Source organism: Solea senegalensis, linkage group LG4 (genome assembly GCF_019176455.1).
Source record: "Solea senegalensis isolate Sse05_10M linkage group LG4, IFAPA_SoseM_1, whole genome shotgun sequence".
In the NCBI taxonomy this organism is placed as follows: domain Eukaryota; kingdom Metazoa; phylum Chordata; class Actinopteri; order Pleuronectiformes; family Soleidae; genus Solea; species Solea senegalensis.
The window spans coordinates 3373264-3394489 of NC_058024.1; the positions used below are offsets into that span (position 1 = coordinate 3373264).

A 21226-nucleotide genomic window follows, 5' to 3' on the forward strand; every position below is an offset into this window, starting at 1 on the left:
ACCGCAGAAGAAGCAGTTCCGTTACTGCAGAGTTGAGATCATCATGGCGGCCGCCCTGAGGAGAAGCTTGGGAGCGTTGGTCAAGGTGAGTGTACACAAGATGTTTTATGGCTGCTTTGACTTCTATCAGCTGCTTCATTTGGAAACAACATTATTATTTTGCCTGTTTTTGCTTCAGCCTCTCGACAAATAAGCCAGCCTCATTAGTTATTGCTAGCTAAAGTGGCTAACTGTCACCTGTACACAGTCTGAGCTGCGTCTGCTTGTAACATTTCATTAAACATCATCTTTTTGGTTTGATATTAAAGTGTTACTCGCCATGCTAATCTAGCGTAGTCTGTTGTATGCATGAGAGAAATCATTGTTTAATGTTACATAAATAAATAAATCGTTTTTTAGATTGTAGCCATAGTCTATCTCATTTTAAGCTCTAAGAAAATAGCAATTCCTGATGAAATTGTTCTTAAAGTTTTAAAATGGTTCTAATTCACACTTAAATGACTTAATATTATACAATATAAGGACCATTGTGGTAATTTTAAGCTTATACTAATTACTCATCCTCATTTAATTGTAAACTATTTCACTGTATATTGCATGCATTTCCAGATTGTCGACTTCATTATTGTGTTATTTTTATTGTATATTTTATTTCATTTCATTTTATTGCCTATTTTACTGTTTTATTTATATCTTAAGCCCTTGTTTCCACTCATGCTCTATTTCTATCCCTGATTAAAAACAAAATCATCATACGTCATTGAGTATTGAGAGCAATTTAATAACCTACGGTTAATAACCTAACGGTGATGTAAGGACTGCAATGACTAACATTAATCAATTACTAAATGAGTCATCAAATATTTGAGAATTGATTAATCAGTTTAGGTTTTTTAATAATTTTTCAGTTTCTTAAATGTGAATATTCACCGGTTTCTCCACTCCATATAACGAAAAAATAATCTTTCTACATCTGATCGATTTTGGACCAAACAACTAATTGATTCGAGAAAATAATCAACCGATTAGTAGACTGTGAAAATAATTGTTATTTGCAGCCTTAGGTGACAGAATGTCCAGGAAATACAGGATAGAAAGATCCATTTTTATTTTTTATGGTGACAGACATAAATGTTATCTACTATTTCAATGGTTCGCAGAGGCAGTGACTCTTGTTTCTGGTGATATCCTAGACAATATTTATTAGAAACACAAGCCAAAGAAAAGTTTAAATTTTGTCACAAGTTGACTGCGAAAACACAAACAATCTTGGCGTGACTTTGATGTTACTGACTGTCACACACCTGTTTCCCCCCCTATCCTTCAGGGCCTGAGTGGCCCCCAGTGGCAGCAGTTGGCCTCTCGACCTCTGAGTTTATCTGCAGGACGCTGTGGTCCAGAGGCCTCACCGACCCGCGCAGATGCCATCTTCAAGGTTACAATGGTGCCAGGGGATGGGGTGGGACCTGAGCTGATGTCTGCTGTCAAGGATGTCTTTAAGGTATATTTAGATTTATTCAGACTAGGGCTGCAATTAATAATAATAATTACTGTTTTAATCAGCAGTTGATTGAGTGTTTTTGTTATTATCATTATTTTATTATTATTATTGTTATTATTAATAATAAAAACAAGCTCTTTGCTTCATTAGCAAGTCATTAAAATTATAGCATGTTGGTTTGTGGACAAAACAAGACATTTGAGAACCTCATCATTCAAGGTTTGGGAAACACTGATCAACACTTTTATTTAACAGTTTCTGACATTTTATGGACCAAGTAATCGATTTATCAAGAAAGTAATCAACAGAATAATCGATTATAACCCTAATGTTAGTTGCAGCCTTAATTCAGGTGTTTAGTCTTACTTCTAAAGTTGGTCTTCTTTTTCTTACCTGCTTTGTTTCTGCTTTGTTTCCAGGCTGGAGATGTCCCAGTAGAATTTGAAGAGTTCCATCTCAGTGAGGTTCAGAACATGGCCAGTGAGGAGAAACTGGACCAGGTGTTGACTTCCATGAAGAACAACAAAGTGGCTATTAAAGGTAGTTTTACTTTTTTGTCATTTTCTTGTATATTTTTGTTTTATCAAAGGCTGAACAATTAATCATCATCTTCAAATCAAAATCACATTTTGAAAACTATGCAATTTGCAAATCTCAAAGGCTGCTGTTTATTGCTCTATGTTTCTTTTGAATATAATTTTGTCATGTATTTAATCAGTATATAATATTTAGTTTATCACACAAACGTTTATTCAATAGAATAAATCGTTCTGCCCTAGTTTCATCAAACACAAACACACATCTAAAATGTTGCTACACAGTGTATATTGCCTGGAAGAAAAGCAAATAAACCCAATTCATGGTCATTGTGTGTGTGGCTATTCAGGAAAAATCCACACACCCATGGAGTTCAAAGGGGAACTGGCTTCATATGAGATGAGACTAAGGTAAGACAAAGACGTGTGTTGTGCATTTTTATGTGTATTTATCACAATTATTTAAAGTTGTTTTAATTTAACCATCTTTTTTTTAAATTCACCAGACGTAAACTGGACTTGTTTGCCAACGTAGTTCACGTAAACAGCCTGCCCGGCTACAGCACCCGCCACAACAATCTGGACCTGGTCATCATCCGCGAGCAGACTGAGGGCGAGTACAGCTCACTGGAACATGAGGTAAACGACGCTCCTTCTCATCAGAATGAACAACTGCCCAAAACTGCATCTCAGTGCCAGTTTTTTGTGACTTGTGACTTGTGACATGTGACTTGCTTGGTTGCCAGCTTAGTGATACGGGCCAGAAAGTAGTGCCAATTGATGGCATGATCAGTTGTACTGATGGACAAACATGCTAACATAACATATGCGTGCATTTTTGTGGTTTAAAACCTGTTGGTTCTGTGACCCTAGCTCTCTCCCGGAACTACTTTTGTCCATTGTCCAATATCATTTCTTTGCTCCTCAGAGTGTGTCAGGTGTGATCGAATGTTTGAAGATCATCACCAGAGAGAAGTCACGGCGTATTGCTAAGTTTGCCTTTGACTATGCCACCAAGAAGGGGCGCAACAAGGTCACTGCTGTCCACAAAGCCAACATCATGTAAGGACAGATGTGTTTTCAAATAACATTATTAAAATGTTTTAAATATTTGTGATCATCTGGGTCATAACTTGTGGTCCAGCTAAAACAGCGCTTCATTTTCATGCTTTGTCTCATTACAGGAAATTAGCTGATGGCCTGTTTCTGCAGAGCTGTGCTGAGGTGGCACAGCTGTACCCGAAGATCAAATATGAGAACATCATCATTGATAACTGTTGTATGCAGGTAAATACATAAGTCCTGACTTGATTAAAATGTTTTGTTTTCTTTACAATTTCACTCATAATTATATAGCAGCAGGTACTATGATGTCGTCATGGGTCTGATCGAGTTTGCACTGTTGCCATGATTATACTATTTCGCAGAGACCTGCGATATTCTCCATAGAGAATTAAATTGTGCTTTAAATTATTTGACCACACTTAAGGTGGGTATGTAGAAACTGTAAAATAGTTCCTGTTGCTTTCACATAGATGTCTTCAAGACGTGACTTTTATCAATTATAGCCTGTTTGGTTCAGAAATTGCTGCAACAAACTTTCTCTATGGGGACCTCCTTTTTATAGATGTGTAAAGATCACAATTAAAAGCCATGTCTGGAACACCTAATATCATTTTGAAATGTTAAATGAGTAATTTCCATTAAATGTTTGGTAAATCAAGTAAAACTTAAAATATATACACATAAATCTTAAATAAAAGGTTGGGAACATGCTGCAAATTTTCTTCCCGCTACAAACACAAACAGAAACTATTTACTAGTTTCTGTTTGAGAAGCACAATATAACCTAGTAAATAGTTTCTGTTTGTGTTTGTTCACGGGCTGACGACACTCATGTGATTCTGTATTTAAACTCGCCCTTGTGTGTGTTGTCATTGCAGTTGGTCCAGAACCCATACCAGTTTGATGTGCTGGTGATGCCAAACCTGTACGGTAACATCATTGACAACCTGGCAGCAGGGCTGGTTGGAGGAGCGGGAGTTGTTCCTGGTGAAAGCTACAGTGCAGAGTATGCTGTGTTTGAGAGTGTGAGTTTTCACTGATGCTTGTTTGATTTGTGCGTTTTATTAAACTATGTTTTGCTATTAATATTAATACTGCCATTTTTATCTTTTCTTATTCAGGGTGCCCGACACCCCTTTGCACAAGCTGTCGGAAGGAATATCGCCAACCCCACAGCCATGCTGCTCAGTGCTGCTAACATGCTCAGGCACATGAGGTGAGTCAACTTAAACCTGCTTTATACTCCAGCAATGACGTCATCACCTCAGGCACTTGGGCGTAAGGGTGACAAAAGTTGTTGTGGCACTATGTCTCACACACACGTACATTTTTGTGACTGCATGCGTGGTGGAGTGACAAAAAGCAGAGTTGTGTTTCTCAGAAGCTGTGTGGATCATAGAGGCGTCACAGGAGATGATACAAAGGTAGAAGTCACCTTTGTAAAGAGGAGGACTGACTAGCCTAAAATGAAAAGCTCAAAATGAATCTGTCGCTTGTGTGTTGGGCTAATCCAAAATATTGAAAACAAGGGGGGTGTTCTCTGAAGACACACTGTTACCTGTGAAACACCCCCATTAGCACTTGGTACGTTCCTCCGGATGAAATCAAATTTAACCACAGCCTGTATGAAATGAACACGGCAAGAAGTCGACCCCTCAGAATTTGAGTCGAACCAGAATGTATCGACTCATAAATCGACCAGTCGACTGGGACTTTACAGCCCTGTCAGTGCACACTGACCCAGTCAGTGACCAGTCTCTGCATCACATGGTAAAAAATAAGTTATTGTTACATCCAGGAGGAAACAACTACTTGCCCCATGATGAACACATACACATCCACTGTGGATGGCTTCAGTAGCCTGTCTGTTGTTTGCTGTTCACTTATAACTTATTTGACTCATTATACATCTTATTTGTTTAATGTTTACATAGTATGTTCAATAAAGCCATTAGAATGTGATTATAATTCTCCCCATTTGACTCCTTTTCACTAAATTGAAGGAACTGATCCTGACTGGGTTTTTGTATCCATGCTCTACTGTACAGTGGAGGTCCATGCTGTGGTGCCTCACACGATTTTAAACTGAGCTTTGGACCATGTTGTACATCGTACTCCTCTGTCCTATGTCCTCCACATGTCTCAGACTTTGGAGCACAGCTATTATAGGTCTGTTTGTCTGGATGTGGACATGTCAACAAGACAGTTGTCACCTCTTCATTTTCCACCTTACTGTCTTGCAGCCTGGAGTATCATTCCCAAATGGTGTCAGATGCTGTCAAGAGGGTCATCAAACAAGGAAAGGTCAGTGTGAGCATGTTTGCCTTGCTTTGTTAACTGATGCCACCTGGTGTCAAACATCACTAACACTAACAGACCGCTCTTAAAGTCCCTGTAAAGCAGCAATAAACATGTTCTGACTTTAGCACACTGTAAAACAAATTCTTATTAGTCATTCAGCAAAATGTGAATGACGATACAAAATTTCAAAAATAGGTTAAGGCCCTTAAAAGTTTTGAAAACTGCTCTAAATATACATGGGTCATTGAAAGTGCTTGTATTTTGTGCGAGAAAGAAGTTGAGTTGATATTTAGGTAAATGTTATGACGCCACCTACTGTTTCATGCCCTGCATTGCTTGATGTACATAGACGAGGCCTATGCAGAACAAACAACGAGTCATAATTGCTTGAGTTCACCCTGTTGAAGGTTTGAAACACGTATGTATCTTGGGCTAGCCATTGTTAGCTACTGTTAGCAATGGCAGTCAATAACAATACTCTAGGCTACCTGGTGTTGAACAGAATTATGTGTGCGACTGATTTACTGTGAAACAGTTATGACAGAAGTGATATTAATGGTAAAAGTGGCGGTGTTTGTACAGTGGCAGCCATCTTGAATCCCATGCCAGGGTTGGTGAGGTTTCCATGTTCAGGATGACCTTGGAAATTCAAATGGACTAGCTCAACCTTGTTAGCATTTGAAGGAAAAAAACAAAACAAAAACACTGAGTAACTTAATCAGCAAGACACCCGCACTGTGCACACAGCTTTAGGTTCACATGAACATGAACCCAAGTGGCACAATGAGAGAAGGATGACGATGGGACAATACATGATTTAACAAACATGTTTCATTTATTTAATAATATATTTATGTAATTGTGACTTTGATCATGAGACTCACTGAGCGAGTTATCCCTCACAGCTCAGGTGAGAGCTCTGTCACATCCATAAACTGCTCAGACAGACTCACCATGTGAGATATTAGCAGTTCCTGACCCACAAATGCCAACTGCTCCTCAGTGTGTTCCAGAGCCTTTGTTTACTTTCTACACTTGTGTGTCTTGGCTCCTCTTTTGTCAACATTCTCTCAAACATTTGTTACCAGGGTAACTATTATTTCTTTATTTTTAGCTGCTTTAAACAAACAAACAAACCAAAAAAAAAAAAAACCTTAATCCCTGTTAACACTAACATACACTGACACAAAGACTTGCATGAAGTGGGTCAACCTTTGTCCTTCAGGTTTCTTCCTTTCAGCAATAACTGCAGTTAAACAAAGTGTTTAGTTTTTTGTGCTGTGCCAGTGTAGGTTGTTTATTCTGTGACTGCGTTGTCCTTGTGGCTGATGTGTGCCCTTCCTATCCATTTTTCCTCTTTTTTGACTCCCTCCTTGTACCCTGTTATCCTCTGTGTGTGTGTATATTTGTGTTTGTGTGTGATTATGTGTGCACATCCCAGGTACGGACACGAGACCTTCGCGGTTATTCTACGACTGGTGACTTTGTGCGTGCTGTTGTGGAAAACCTGCGCCATCGACCTATTAAATAAGACTTTTCATCACATGTTTTAACATAACCTGGACTCATGTTAGAGGGACTATTCACATTGTTTTGAAGTGTGGTTGTATGAGGCACTGACACAGTCATCAGCACTGACACAGGCCTGAAACCGTCTCCTCTGCCAAAGTCCATGAGAACATGACAGGAGCTGCTGATCTACTGCTGCCTACTGTGTTTCACTGTGCTAAATCCAAATAAAGGAATTAAATCAAATAACCAATTTAAGCTTATTGGTGGAGGCAGCGGTGGATCAGTAACTGCTGTATTTTATCATGTTAAAATGTTTATTTTCTCTACGGCCTTTGGTGTGGGACAGTGAGCAATCCTTCACAGTTCTCTAATGGTGGGATAAAGTGGTGACCATAGTCTTAAGGTATCATATATTTAAGCTGGTGTGTATTTTATTAGATGAGCCTTGTGTCAGGAGGCCAAAGTCATTTTTTCCTCGTGTCCCTGCTGGCAGCCATTTCCGTTGTGAGCGAGCCTCCAGCTGTCAGTGCTGGTTACACGTCTCTGCTTCATCCGATCACATTCACGTCCCGTCTCAGTGTCAAGTGTCACGTTTGAGATTTGTTTTGAGTTTGCTGATCGATCCAGTAAACCCAGAGATGCCTTGTGTTATGTTCTTGTACTTACTTTGTGTCCTAGCATCGTCAACATCATGCATCTTGGACACCAACAATCCACATCAGTTTGATTTTCTTTGTTTCTTGAAAACGTGCCTTACTGAGTCTTTGGAACTCTGTCTTCCTTCAGCTGCTTCCTTGTGTATGATTGTGGTGAAATACTGTACGTCAGCACCACTGGCTGTATTCCTTATTACTCACACTTCAACAGGCTAAAGGCTGAATGTCTCATTTACATTTGAGTTGCTTAAGGTTTTCAGTTTTGTCACTGAAATGCCATAAACGCAACACAATCCTGACATTGGTGTAATTGTGAAGGTAACCCCAAATGAATGCATCTTTAATAACACAGAAGGTGTTTATCAGGTGTGATACCATAGTATAATCATTTTACATTTTTATGTACTGTAACACTTTCACAGACGATGACTTAAAGGGGTAGTTTGGTTTTCTGACGTGTACTCTGACTGAAAAGATGGCTGACAACAAGGAAAGCCAGGTTTTAAACAAGGCTCATCTAATAAAACTTACAGCCACTCAACTCCACTGAATTTTAAGAGTATGTTTGCCTCTTTATCTCTCCTGATACGGTTGAGTTCTACGTCAAAACCCCAAATGTCTGACTTGGAAACTTAGAGCCACCTTACCAACCCCAAGATGGCTTCCACCACACAAACACTGCTGACTTTACTGTTAATATCACTTTTTTTCACATTTGCTTCACAGTAAATCAGCCCAACACATAGTTGCTGCTAATGTCCTTTTATCTGCTGTTTGTGTGTGTGCGCCACCAAATACCATGAATGGTGCCCCATGTTTTCTGCGATATGGAGAACATGGACACAATGAGCAGTAAAAATTAAATTGACCGTTAAGTGCCGTGAACAGGTCAGGACATTTTTTGACCTCAGGGAATTGCACTAAAAATAGCTCTCACATAAATATTAATGCATCAACAACAATAATGATAAAAAAAAAATATTATTAATATTAATATATTATTAAGTAATATTCTAACCTGTTGTTTTAGAAGAGGAGAGTTGTTAAAATGAGGGCTGTGAAGCATTCCGTGGAATTGTATTTTAGAATAGGTTTCACAAACGAGATACTTCATCTTTTGGCACATCAGCATCACATTGTCATAAGTATCAGGAATTCTTTAAAAAGAATATGCAAGAAAATGCTTCTTTTCTGCAGAAAGAACCAGACAGACTTGGAGGAAATGGTAGTTTTTGTGGAGGGGGAAATGGCTGGAACTGGTCGACTGCAGGGTTATCAGTGGATGCATCAGCAGGTCATTCAGAGGGGTTTTGTGGTTTCTCTAGTTTATCATATGAATCCATTATGAAACCACAAAACCCCTCTGAATGACCCGCTGATGCATCCACTGATAACGCTGCAGTCGACCAGTTGCAGCTATTTCCTCCTGGTTCTTTCCGCGGAAAATATGCGTTTTCTTGCTCTCCTCTTCTAAAACATGAGGTTAGAATATTATGACTTTATTCTTGTAAATTTACGACTTTAATCTCTTAAATTAAGGCTTTGTTCTCTAAGTCTGTGGAATTTTTTTTCCTCAATGTGGCCCCAATACTTTTAATAGATTTACATCAGTGTTGTTACTTTTTGTGGGTTTAGCCGTCAGAAGTGGTGAAATTAGCATTAGAGATGCACGATAGTGGACTCTGTCTATATATATTATTGGGAGTTGTTGGGCCGATAACTGATATGTACGCAGTATATATACTGTGTGTATATATGAAATGAACACATTTTGCAGTAGGTGTAGACGTTTACATTTTCTTCATTGTGCAAAATAAATAAACATAAAGATAACGGCTTTAGAGGGCGCCAGCATATAGAGTAGGTGGTTTCAGCTACTACATTATATATGATATTAGCCAATATTGTATGATAGCGATATCGTGCATCACTAGTTAGTATTTTTACTTTTTTTGCTGACTCATGATGGTGGAGAGTGTTGACCTGCGCCAGTGTAAAAGTGTGTCATGTTTTCATTTTGTTTCCATGTTCTTGACAATGACAAATGAGATCTGGTCACACGTGTGCTGTGATCTGAAATAAACAACTCTCTCTCGTCTCTTAACTGTGGTTTAACTCTGTTTTATCATGTGTATCAAACGCAGAACCCTTCCTGAGAACAGAGAGTGTACATGAATATATGCTGTATAATCCCTGTGAGTGCAGTTTAGAGGCTGTGATAGTGCATGTGGACATGTGTCGCTGCAGCTGTGCACACAGTAACACGCTGTCCTTATGTTTGCAACAGGTGCGCACTGGAGACCTGGGGGGCTACGCTACCAGCAACGAGTTCACCCAGGCTGTCATTGCTAACCTGGCAGTCTGAGCGCTGTGTTTGAAAATCTGTCAGCTGCTGAAACGCACACACACACACACACACACACACACACTCTTTTTCATTTAGCTCCTGTTAAATGATCTGTGACTGCACACATTCTGTCAAATATATTCCAGCGGCAGCTTAGGATGAGGGCCACAGTAGAGTGAATTGTTTTTGGGAAACTATGTTTTTTTTTTTTTAGAATTCTGAGATTAAAATTATAATTCTGAGAAAAAAAGTCAGAATTCTGAGATTAAAAAGTCAAATTCTAAGGGAGAAAATGTGGATGGTGAGGTCTTTTTCTTCACATGTGGCCTGAATCCTCAGCACAGTAAATGCAGATGAACAGCTGAGCTACTGAAGATATGATATACATATACAAGTCTGTTCTCTCTGTCATTTCTATTTAAAGCTTTAATCTCTGTCACCACATGATGTACTTTCATATTATTATTTATTAACTTCCAAGTTTTCTTCGCTTCAATGCTTCTTTAATGTTTAATGCCTCGCGGCGCTCGCAGATCTGCAGGAGCGGAAACTCAACGGTCAAAATAAAATGATTATATTATATGAACATTTCATGTCTCACTTTTTCTGACCAGCAAGATTTACAATACATGACATCATAATGACATTGCTGTGATTATTGTAAAAATGTGCTTTAGTGTTAGTTGTAGAAGTGGACTGATGTATAATGCAGATTATTTTTCTTTCAACCTCCGTCTGATAAAATATAAAAGTTTATTCATAAGACATCATACTGAAAAATGGCTCTTTATTTGACATCACATATGGTCTGTCTCTGTGATTCATCAATTATTCATTGATTACTAATCCACTATTTTGATAAAGGCTGAATCAGCTTGACGTTTTTTAATGCTGCTCCACATAACAAATACTAAATCATTACAACTGAATCATTTTGGATTAAGACATTTGAGAAAAATCAGTATTTTTTTCAACATTTTCTGACATTTGATCAACGACCAAATCAATGGATTAAAAAAAGGGACAGCAGAAATCCTCGACAGTTTACTGGATTAGGAAAATAATCCTTAGTTGCAGCTCGGCTACATTCTGCATTTCCTCTGCGCTGTACTGGAAAAATGACTGCAAAGACTAAATATTGAATACATAAAACAGTTAAATAATTTTAAAAATAAAGTTTTATGCATGACATTTATCAAGTTTTCTGAGAAAAAGCCCCCAGTATATAAACTTACATATGTCAAACTTGGCTGATGTAGTGAATAATAATAATGTGCTGTTTTAATCAGTTTTCCTCTAATATAATAAGAAAACTTGACTCATTGACTCATTGTTTTTATCAACTAATTATCAGTAATAATAAGAAATAGGTGGACGGTCCATGTATCATCCGGTTATTCAATTATTTATTTCAACGGAGGACACATGGACCGTGGACCTGTAAAAAAATAAAAATACAATTAGAGTACGATAAATGGTTATAAGCACTAAACATTTATTAAAGTCATTCACTTTAATGAAGTTATACGTTCATATATTATTCAAGGATCTATAACACTACTGTTTACATTGTTTCCCTTAAGGTGACACTTCATTTATGTATAATAACACTAAATAATCATGAATTAATTCTGATGTCACTGTGTTTTCATGTCTTGAACCACTGGTTCTAAAACTTTTTTTTATACCAAGTAACACCATCACCAACACCATCACCAACATTAAAATACAGCGATGTAAATATAATATTATTTTTATCATTATTATTTTTATTATTATTATTATTATTATTATTATTACTTAATTCATTCATTTTAACCTCCTGAGCTCATCTCTGCTCACATACCCTGGTTAATAAAGTAGAACAGTATTTCAGATTTACCACCACAGGAAGCTTGGTCTGCGCACCACAGTTTTAGAACCATGGTCTTGAGCAGGTTCCAGGTGCAGGGTTCAAAACCACTGAAAAAGTGTGTGGTTTGTTTAGTGATGCGTGTAGTGTTTGAGCTCGACCAGCAGGTGTCACTGTGGGCCACGCAGAAGCGGAGCGGAGAAGAGACGGGGCCTGGCCTGGGAATTCGCTGCTCGTTTCCCATTCTTCCGATGCAGACAGACACACAACATGGCGGACTAGAACAGTCGGCCGACGCGCCCGGATACAGCGGATAAACCGTGGGACTTCACACTCTAAAAGAAGAAGAAAGTACCCGGCGAGGGGACGGTGCTCTGGGGGCTAAAGTGAGGACTCTTACGGCGGGGGTTCCTTCCTAAACCTGGATGTAGGGGAGTGCAGTGACGGTGAAGTGTTGACTGTGTGTCCCAGATCGTGCTTCCCTCCTCTTCTATCACCCAGGTCCCCCCCACCCCGCTCTCACTGTCGGTTCCTGGGGTGTGGAGTCTGGGGCCGGGGTTGAAAAGCGTGGAAGCGAAACAGGAGGATAAATTCCAGCTTGGCTTTGATTTTTTTTTTTAACCCCCCCACTCCTTTTTTCTTCTCGGGTCTCCTCTCGGCTGCTTCCAGGAGTTCGGGTGAGTTTTCCTGTTTTTGTTGCGTAAAGCCCATGATCACACTTGTTACAATGTCGCTGTAGCAGCATGTTTCCTCTCTGGCTGTAACGTTGTGTCACAAACAAACAAACAAACAAACAATCAATCAAACTCACACACACACACACACACTGGCCCCCCCAAACACATTGACACAGAAAAGCAGGCGTATGCAGGGAGTGCAGTGCTCTTCAAATAGTTGTGAGTCTCCTTGTGAAGCGTGAACATTTCAGAAGTAGCTCGGAGGCAGGGAGGGATTTTTTTTTCCCCTTTTTTTTTGGCGAAGGGGAGTCTAAAGAAAAATGGGGCTTTTTAAGTGTTGAGAAGTCTGAGCCTGTTGTGCAACACAGATGCTGTTTCTGTGACACAGGAAGAGAAAATGAGGCGTCACATTTGCCCTGACTCACTACAAAGTGAGGATGCGACAGGAGAGCTTACGGTTTTATCATGTATCGAGATAAAAAAAAAAAAAAGAGTCAATATTGTATTTTACATCACAGTGATTTGAATCTAACTTGCCAACATATAGTTGTATTGACTTATTTTGAAGTGCCATAAGGTGGAGCCTTTATAATGAAATCAAATATTTTTTTCTAAATACCTTACAAATAAATTTCCTGTCAGCAACTATTTGTAAAGAAATGAGGCATCAGATTTGCAGCTCTCACTACAAAGTAAGGATGTTGCTTACTTTCATGGTGATTCCCTGTTATCGTGATCATTGCAAAACATTGTAATCATTAATATATCACGTGAGTGACATGAAAATGCAGTCTAACTTGCCATTACCAGAGAAAATGTTTGACTTTTTATGTTGTTTTTTACACATTCGGGCCCACCACTCAATATCATGTTATAATAAGAACATGGGCAGTGTGAATATAATACTAAATACTTTTATGTTTGCTAACAGTATTTTTTTAGTCATTTAAATGTATTATATTCAACATTAAATTACATATATGTATGGTATAAGCTTGTTTGGTGTTTTAATTAAAGTCAATAATGTTATTATTCACTTAAATTGACCAGACTAGATGCTGATTGGGCCCCAGGTCATTTAAGTTTGACCCCCCTGCTCTACATGTCTGTGTAGCAACATGTCTACAGTTAATCATGAAACAGTTCTATGTGTATGACTGATTGACTTGAAAGTGATGTTAACAGTATTATGGAGGCAGCCGTCTTCCAATCCCATGTCAGGGCTGGTACCGTTGCTCTGTCTACAATGGAATGCACCATAGTTTGTAAAGTTAATAAGACGAGGATACAGTATCTCACTCAGTATCTGTCTGATTCTAGCCAAAACGACTGGATCGTAAAAAAGGAAAAAAAAAGATTGGATACTATTAATGATGTGATACGATTTAAAGGCTTCACGTTCTGTAAAGTGAGACATTCCCCACCACTGTCATGTGACCAGGGTATGAGTGAGGCCTTCTAATGTCAGAGCATTATATTTGTCTGGTAACTTCTCGTATTAATAGCCAAAGTGTGACAGATCCCGGAGTTGTAGAAATTGAGAGTTGTGATATCTAGGGCCGCAACAATGAATTCATTCTTAAATGACTCATCGACTCATCGACTCATTGATGAAGTTTTGATTTGAATTTGCTTTAATGTGAATATTTTGTGGTTTTTTTTGCTCCATGTAACCAAGAAATGTGTGGACTAAGTGATTACTCGATTAATTGAGAAAATAATGGACGGATGAATTTGTGAAAATAATTGTTAGTTGCAGCCCAAGTGATATTGGTCTTGGAAAGGAAAAGCGATATTGAACCATCCCTAGCTAGTAACCTGTTTTAAAAAAGTGTAAGTCATGTTTTTTAGTCACATTAGTCCAAAAGGTTCATCTTGGGTGGGTGGAAGTGGGGCCCACAACAGGAAAGAGATGGCCCTAGCATTAACACACATGCTGTTTCATATCCATGTTTCTTATTGTGCTCTCTGACACAGTGTCTCATGAGTGTGCATTCCCCTTCACAACCTCTCCCAAAGTTTCTTTTTCTTCCTAATGATTAATACCACCCCCCCACTCTCACTCTCTCTCTGCTGGGTGTAACCGAGCATACCATTTCCATCTTGTGGGTGTTGAGTTTTTGTTGTTGCTGTTGTCCATGTCTCACTTTGTCTTCACTTGGAGTGTCTGCTCTGTAAATCATGGACTATTCCTTTACGGACTGTGTTTGACAAAAATCACCCACACATATCGCTGTGACTACAAAAGACTACAGCCGCCTTATTTGGGCCAAATGTCATATCACAGCTCACTGCATGAACACTGCTTCAGGGAAAGTCATGTTACCATGTTAAAGGGATAATTCATGTGTGGTTGTATGAGGTATTGACACATTGTCAGAGTTGATGCATCCAGAAGCAGCTCTAGACAAAGACATAGATGCCAGTAAGGACACGAGGAAAAGCAGATTCCTGCAGTCACACCTGCTCACTGAACATCTGTGATATCTGAAGTATCAGATTATATCTGACTGCCTCTAAAATCTCCGATATAAGGGGCTCTGTGTGTTGGATGTAGATCACGTGATTACAACAACAGCGTGTGTGTGCTACTGCTATTTCAGAAGTTAAGCATTTTCCTTTAACCTCTGAAATCAGAGGCTACGAATCGAGCTAGCCGTTAGCACCACACTAGCTCATCCTAAGACAAGCTGCTAAAAGAACATTATTTCATAAACCAGCGCCACCTGTCGACTTTCAACAGCCTCCATTTGTTAATTATACCCCAAAAACCAGCCATCCCAAGAGCTTTGTGTGTTTTAAATGTGTCCTGAAGCTCCACACACAGAGCTAAGTACGTCTGCGGGGCCGGGTCCCCGGGCTCTGGGTTTACCTGCGGGACGAGTCGCTCACCCTGTGTGGGTTGGGCTTGTCCAAAATAGTGAAATCAAGGGTGGTGTTCTCTGATAACACCCCCATTAGCGCTTGGTACTTTCCTCCTGATGAAATTAACCATAGACTGTATGAAATTAGCATGGCAAAAAATCCAATATTCTTATGTTGAAGGTTGAAATTGATGTAACCCATTGGTTAATAATAAATGGGTCAGTTTTTCTCATACCTGCTGTTGCTGACTATTGTTCTCTGTTTAAGTACTTGATCAAGCTTATTCTAACATTCCACACTACAAAATGAGTCATTATAAGTATGTATGATTCGTGCTGATATCGGTATCGGCCAATACTCAAGGCTGCAATATCGCTATCGTATCGGAAGTGAAAAAGTTGTATCGGGGACATCCCTACTTTGGAGAGTTTCCTGTGAATTACTAAACTAATCATTGATTTGAGTGTTTTTTTTTTGTTTTTTTTTTCATATATTGATATATTGCCTAATGTAAAAAAAACCAGGTCTGAACAGGGTCAAATGCTGCATCTGAAGCCGCACCCCACTGTGTACTAACAGGTCTACATTGACCTTGGTTAGTCATGTCTTTACATGTTCGTCTCTGTCCCACACAAGCTGTCAATCCACCATAATTGTTGAGCAGCCCCATCTCATGACACAGAGGCATGGAGGTGTTTTTTGGCTGTGCAGCAGAGAAAGGCAGCTGTAATCATTCTGCTCACTCTCTGTTTTCATGTCCTCTCCAGCCAGAGACTGCTTCCTGTGTCGGGATCCTTAAAGAGTTGAGCTAAAGTGCTCCAGGGATCCTCACACCACTTTCACGATTGGCCTAGTTTGTAATATTTAAAACAAGTGCAGGTAGAAATCGCCCTGTTGGTACGTTGAAGTTTTCAATGGGTGTTTTTTGAAAATCCCATTTCACATTGTCAGGCTGCTGACACAATATGTTGAGTGGGCTGTTTGTGTGGGGCTGGAAGGTGTACTGTGTTTTTGTTTCCACCTGTTCCACCATGTTTTATCAGTCAGCCTCTGTTGGGGTAAACTAAGCTGAGTTGTATGGGATTATGATGCATCATAGAGCCTGTTTGCAGCTACATCTGATTTGTCATTTGACCATTATGGCATTTATTTGGAAAAACAGGAAATGGCGTAATGTGATAACTTACCTTTTCATAGATAAATTATCTTTCTATAGAATCATTCAGTGTTTATTCCTTCTGTACGCGTCGAGTAGTTCATATTGAGTAAATCACTTTTTTACACATGGTTCTGTATGTTTCGTAGCTGCTGTACATGTAAAGCGTGATACAAATTAGATTGAGCCAGGCTCTTGTAGTTGCACTCAATAGAACTCCATGTTTTGACAGGGAACCCAAAACAGACGATGACGGCGAGAGAAACTGAACCAATCATGTGGCTGGAACAGCTGCAGCCGTGTCACGTGACAAGCAGGAATTTAGTGAGAGCGAGTCAAAAGAGAAAGCTGCAGTGAAATTAGTTTCATGTTAAAATCCATTATTTCCTCCTTTCTTAATAGAAAAGCAGCCCGTTGACATTCCACGACGGACTCAGTCATGCTGCGTTATCTTATTTTAGTCAGTTTTTCCACCTCCACAATTTCTTTTTAATGCAAGTTCAGTTTGAATCCAAAACCAGTTGAGAGCCATAGATGTAAATATTTATATTTGCCCCTGGCATCAGTCACCGAGATGACAAAAAAACCCTCTTGCCCTTCATATTCAAACATATCGTAAGAAGCAGGCCTGAGTAGTCTCTCAATACACTGCATGGAAACTGGCATGAAAGAACATTCTGGAGACACACTGTCATGACACTGTTGTCACACTAATGGCTCTTTTCCACTATGGTCCCGCCTCGCCTCGCCTCGGCACGGTTCAGGTCGCATCTTCACTACAAAAAAAGTACCAACTCAACGTGGGCGGAGTCATCACTGCACAGCTGTGTGAAACTGCGCTGACTTTGTTTTATACGCAACACAAACAAGTGACTAGTGACTAGTAAAGCAGTTGTTTTCAGTGTAACTGAATCACTAGAATCAGTTCATTAAAAGTGTTTGTTCAGTTCTTCTTCCATGACCAGAGCACAGACTCCTGTTAAATGTAGAGATTTTAGACATTTCCTTCCTATTTGTTGGACATTAACCCACGTTTTTAAGTCTTTTTAACTGATCTACAGTTCCACATTGTTTGGCTTGATTTTTGTGTCCGACGTCTCTTCCTGTGACGACACTCTGACCAATCAGTGGCCAGCAGTCGCGCATAGTTCCTACTCATGCTTGGAACCGTACCAGAGCAGGTACGACAAAAATAGTACCTGGTACCATGTTCTATGCTGGTGGAAACACTACTTAACCGCGCCGCGACGAGATGAAAAAAAGAAAAGATGCCCGGCTTCAGTTCTATACTGAATGTTAAATTATTATTTTTTGTTTCAAATATTTACGTTAAGAAATGGCAGAGGTGTCAGTGAGTCCGGTTTATCCGTGGCCCTCCAGCTGCCCCGGTTGGCCCCACACTGTGCTTTAAGGTCACGGTGGCTTCTGTGGGGAAGCCATGCTTTGCACCTCCACATCCTCTCTGTGTCCATTGTGGGAAGGACTGAGAGGCTCCTGGCAATGCCCCGTGAGAACCCCCCACAACGAAGCAGACACACAGCGGAGCCTCACCGACTCTGAGTATGAGTGAGTTCTCTTGATCCGTCCAGCCTCGTGCAACCAAAATCATCATTACAGGCTTAATAACAGACAGGGCGGTCACTCCGGCCTGTGTGATTTAGCCAGCGCAGTAATCCCGTGCCTCTCTCGGTCTTTCAACTTGCCAGCTCATGAATGAAGCCAGCAGGAACAGTAACCACACCAGCATGGGAGTAGTATCCCTCAGAAAGGGAAGTCCAGAGGATTGTGGATTGTATGTGGCACCGGGGATGTATAATCTGTGGTCTGTCTCAGAGTGAGAGTCGTAGTGGCTCAGAGTTGGGCCTACTTCACTCTCCTGTGAAGGGAAGCATTCACTGTATTCCTTTTGGCCCCAGAGCCCCTCCCTCCATCTCTCCCTCCCTCCAGACATAGAAACAGTATTAATATGCCATGAATGGAGACGGACAGAAAAGCATTATCTAAGCGCTGCAGCGAGTAGTGAGGTGTGGGATGCCATGTTTCCCTCTGCATGAATGGTGCAATCTGCTTGACCACCACCACTGCTGGTGTCATGTCAGCAGAGGCTGCAGGGACTGTGCTCGTCTGGTTTCCTGTAAGGGGTGCAACTATTAAAGGATTACTAAATGAACCGCCTATCAAGTGAAGGTTCCGTTCTCAGTCGAATCCCCATCTTGAGCTGATCATGAATTCATGTGGTCTCTGTCTGAAAAGTTGCTTGTTTCTTCGTCGGAGCTCACAGGTGAATAAAAAAGCACTGGTGAAATCCACAATCTCTTGAGTGGGAACTCTCCATATTAAATGACTACCTTGCATTGATCGTACGTCTTGGCCTTCCTTCCGTTGTCATGGCGATGTAATTGGCCTGCCTTTTATGTTCGACCTATAAGTGTTCCTTTCACTGTGTGAATGAAATGGCATAGGAACAGCCCGGCCTTTTCACAACTGTGTGATTTCAGCCCTATGAGGTCTGCACTTGGCCACAGGAGGCTGTACTTGCATGAGCAATGGACCAAATTCTGCACGATGCTGTCGACTCTGACACAGTATATGACAGATTTAAATGTTCACAGGATCTGTGAAGTTAAGATTTCTGTAACGTAAGAACTGTCTACACTGTTTCTTGGGTACATCTGTATTTTTAGTACATCCTGTCTCTGCAAATGGCATTGGTTTGGGATAATGTTTGTTTAAATAAAGCTAGATCAGGAAACAACACTTTTAAAGGGATAGCATTCATTCCCTGCCTACCACTTTATATTCCACATGAGGGTCGCGGGACTGCTGAAGCCAGTCCCAGGTGACCTACAGCAGGGTGAAAGGCGGGGGTCACACTCATACAACATACAGATACACACTCACGACACATTCACACCTATGGTCAGTATAGAGCAGGGGTGTCAAACTCAAATGACCTGGGGGCCAATGAGCATCTATTCTGGTCAATGGGGGGCCAGAACAGAGGAGGAAAAAAAGTGGGAAAAACATGTGGGTGGGCAATATGAGCCTTTTAAAATTACAACACTATATTCTATCATGATATCGCAATAAAGGTATTCATGAGGATATTTCACAGAATTTCTAAGTAAAAGTGATTGTTTTGTTATGGAAGGATGTATACTTCACAATAATAAATAAATCTAAAATTAAGTGAATAATAACATTATTGACTTTAATTAAAACACCCAACAAGCTTATGTATACTGTACATATATGTAATTTAATGTTGAATATAATACATGTAAATATGTGATAATTAAAACTGAATGTCGTATTATTACTATTATAAAAAGTACTGCAAATTAAATAAAGTATTTAGTATTATATTCACGCTGCCCATGTTCTCATTATAACATGATAAAAGAAAAGTGCTAAAATTCTGTTTGCATATTCTACAGGATGAACTTCAGCACATGAGAGCTAGTGTAAGTAATGCAGGGTTCACAGTATGTTAAAGCCCACATAGACCGGAAGCTCCAATTAATGCTGTGTTTGTGTGTGTATCTGCGTCATTACCTCGTTTATGAAACCCTAAAGTTTCAGAACAAACAGTTCAGCCACTGCTGAGAAAATAGTGTTGTACTTCCTTAATTTGATGTCGTCATCAAAAATCCTCACCACTCCTCTCACCACTGTAGCGCCTCCTGGTGCGGGCACTAGTCCGGGCACATCCGGTTGCGTACATTCAACCGCAGAAGAAGAAGAACTACTCTCGTTGTAGCTGCTGAGATGCAGAGCATCCACCGTGCCAGAGGGGGAGCTGTGTATCTGAGAGCTGGCCTATCGATTACGTCACTTCCAGATACCTGGCCAATCACAGGACAGTGGGAAAGCTCTCGTTGGCTGGCCAATCACAACACAGTCCACGTTCTGGGGGTGTGGTTTTGGTCTGAACGGCAGTGAGGAGATATTTTGATCGGCTCATTTGCAGCGATTAGGAGGTTTTTAATCATGAAAACAACGGCAGTTGTTGAACGGCAGTGAGGAGATATTTTGATCGGCTTGTTTGCAGCGATTAGGAGGTTTTTAATCATGAAAACAAGTTCATATATGTAAGTAGACCTCCACACCATGTGTGATACAAGCATTCTATGTCACCTTTAAGATAACAGGAGCAGCTTTGAACGAGATGCATTCGAAGACCTTGGTAAATGTCAACACTTCTGCGAGATCTGCTGCACATGGATGTATTATAAGAACTGGATAGAGCACCGCCCCTTTGACTCAGTTCAGTCCTATGAAGCTTCTCGAAACCTGCAGACTCATGATTGTATTATTAGGAACAATACCAACTTGTTAAAAAGTAGTTTTAGGACTCCATATTCTTTCACTCAACATGTTTATCTTCAGCACATTTGTTCATCACATTTAAAAGTAACTTTATGAACAGATAGTGATGATAAGACGAGCAGTGAAGTGAAGTGAAGTGAGCGCAGGTCTCAGTGCATCACACGGTCACACCGCCATCTGTGTCACGATGTCCGGGACTGAACTAGCATGTCAGTCTCCTCTCCTCAATCAATCCACACAGCAGCTCATTAATACATCAATAATAGGTTGAAAATGAATGCTAATGGTGGGAAAATTGGGCAACATGAGTGTTTTGTTGTTGCAGTACCACGAGTGACCACCGGAGACAATTGTATTCAAGGCAGAGGGGCCGGCGCTCAATCCAGTTCTTGTAATGCAGCTTCAAGATGCATTCAAAGAACCTCAGAA

General features: G+C 40.1%; 2 protein-coding genes across 4 annotated transcripts in view; both read left to right on the top strand.

The window, feature by feature from the left end:
• Positions 1–10504, top strand: idh3b (isocitrate dehydrogenase (NAD(+)) 3 non-catalytic subunit beta). 2 transcript variants are annotated; one of them, XM_044024448.1, is made up of 11 exons: positions 1–85; positions 1328–1501; positions 1921–2041; positions 2388–2448; positions 2544–2676; positions 2966–3099; positions 3222–3324; positions 3981–4127; positions 4224–4318; positions 5346–5406; positions 9859–10504. In XM_044024448.1, the coding sequence occupies exons 1-11, from the start codon at positions 44–46 to the stop codon at positions 9934–9936; spliced, it is 1149 nt and encodes a 382-aa protein (XP_043880383.1). In that variant the 5' UTR covers positions 1–43; the 3' UTR covers positions 9937–10504. The 2 variants fall into 2 exon arrangements, with proteins under 2 accessions (XP_043880383.1, XP_043880382.1); XM_044024447.1 differs by lacking the exon at positions 9859–10504 and adding an exon at positions 6845–8122.
• Positions 10505–11979: 1475 nt separating this feature from the next.
• ptpra (protein tyrosine phosphatase receptor type A) overlaps positions 11980–21226 on the top strand; it is a 39553-nt gene continuing 30306 nt past the window's right edge. For both annotated transcript variants that reach the window (XM_044024073.1, XM_044024074.1), the window contains exon 1: positions 11980–12447. The gene's annotated coding sequence lies outside the window, so the exon portion shown is untranslated. The remainder of the gene's footprint in view (positions 12448–21226) is intronic.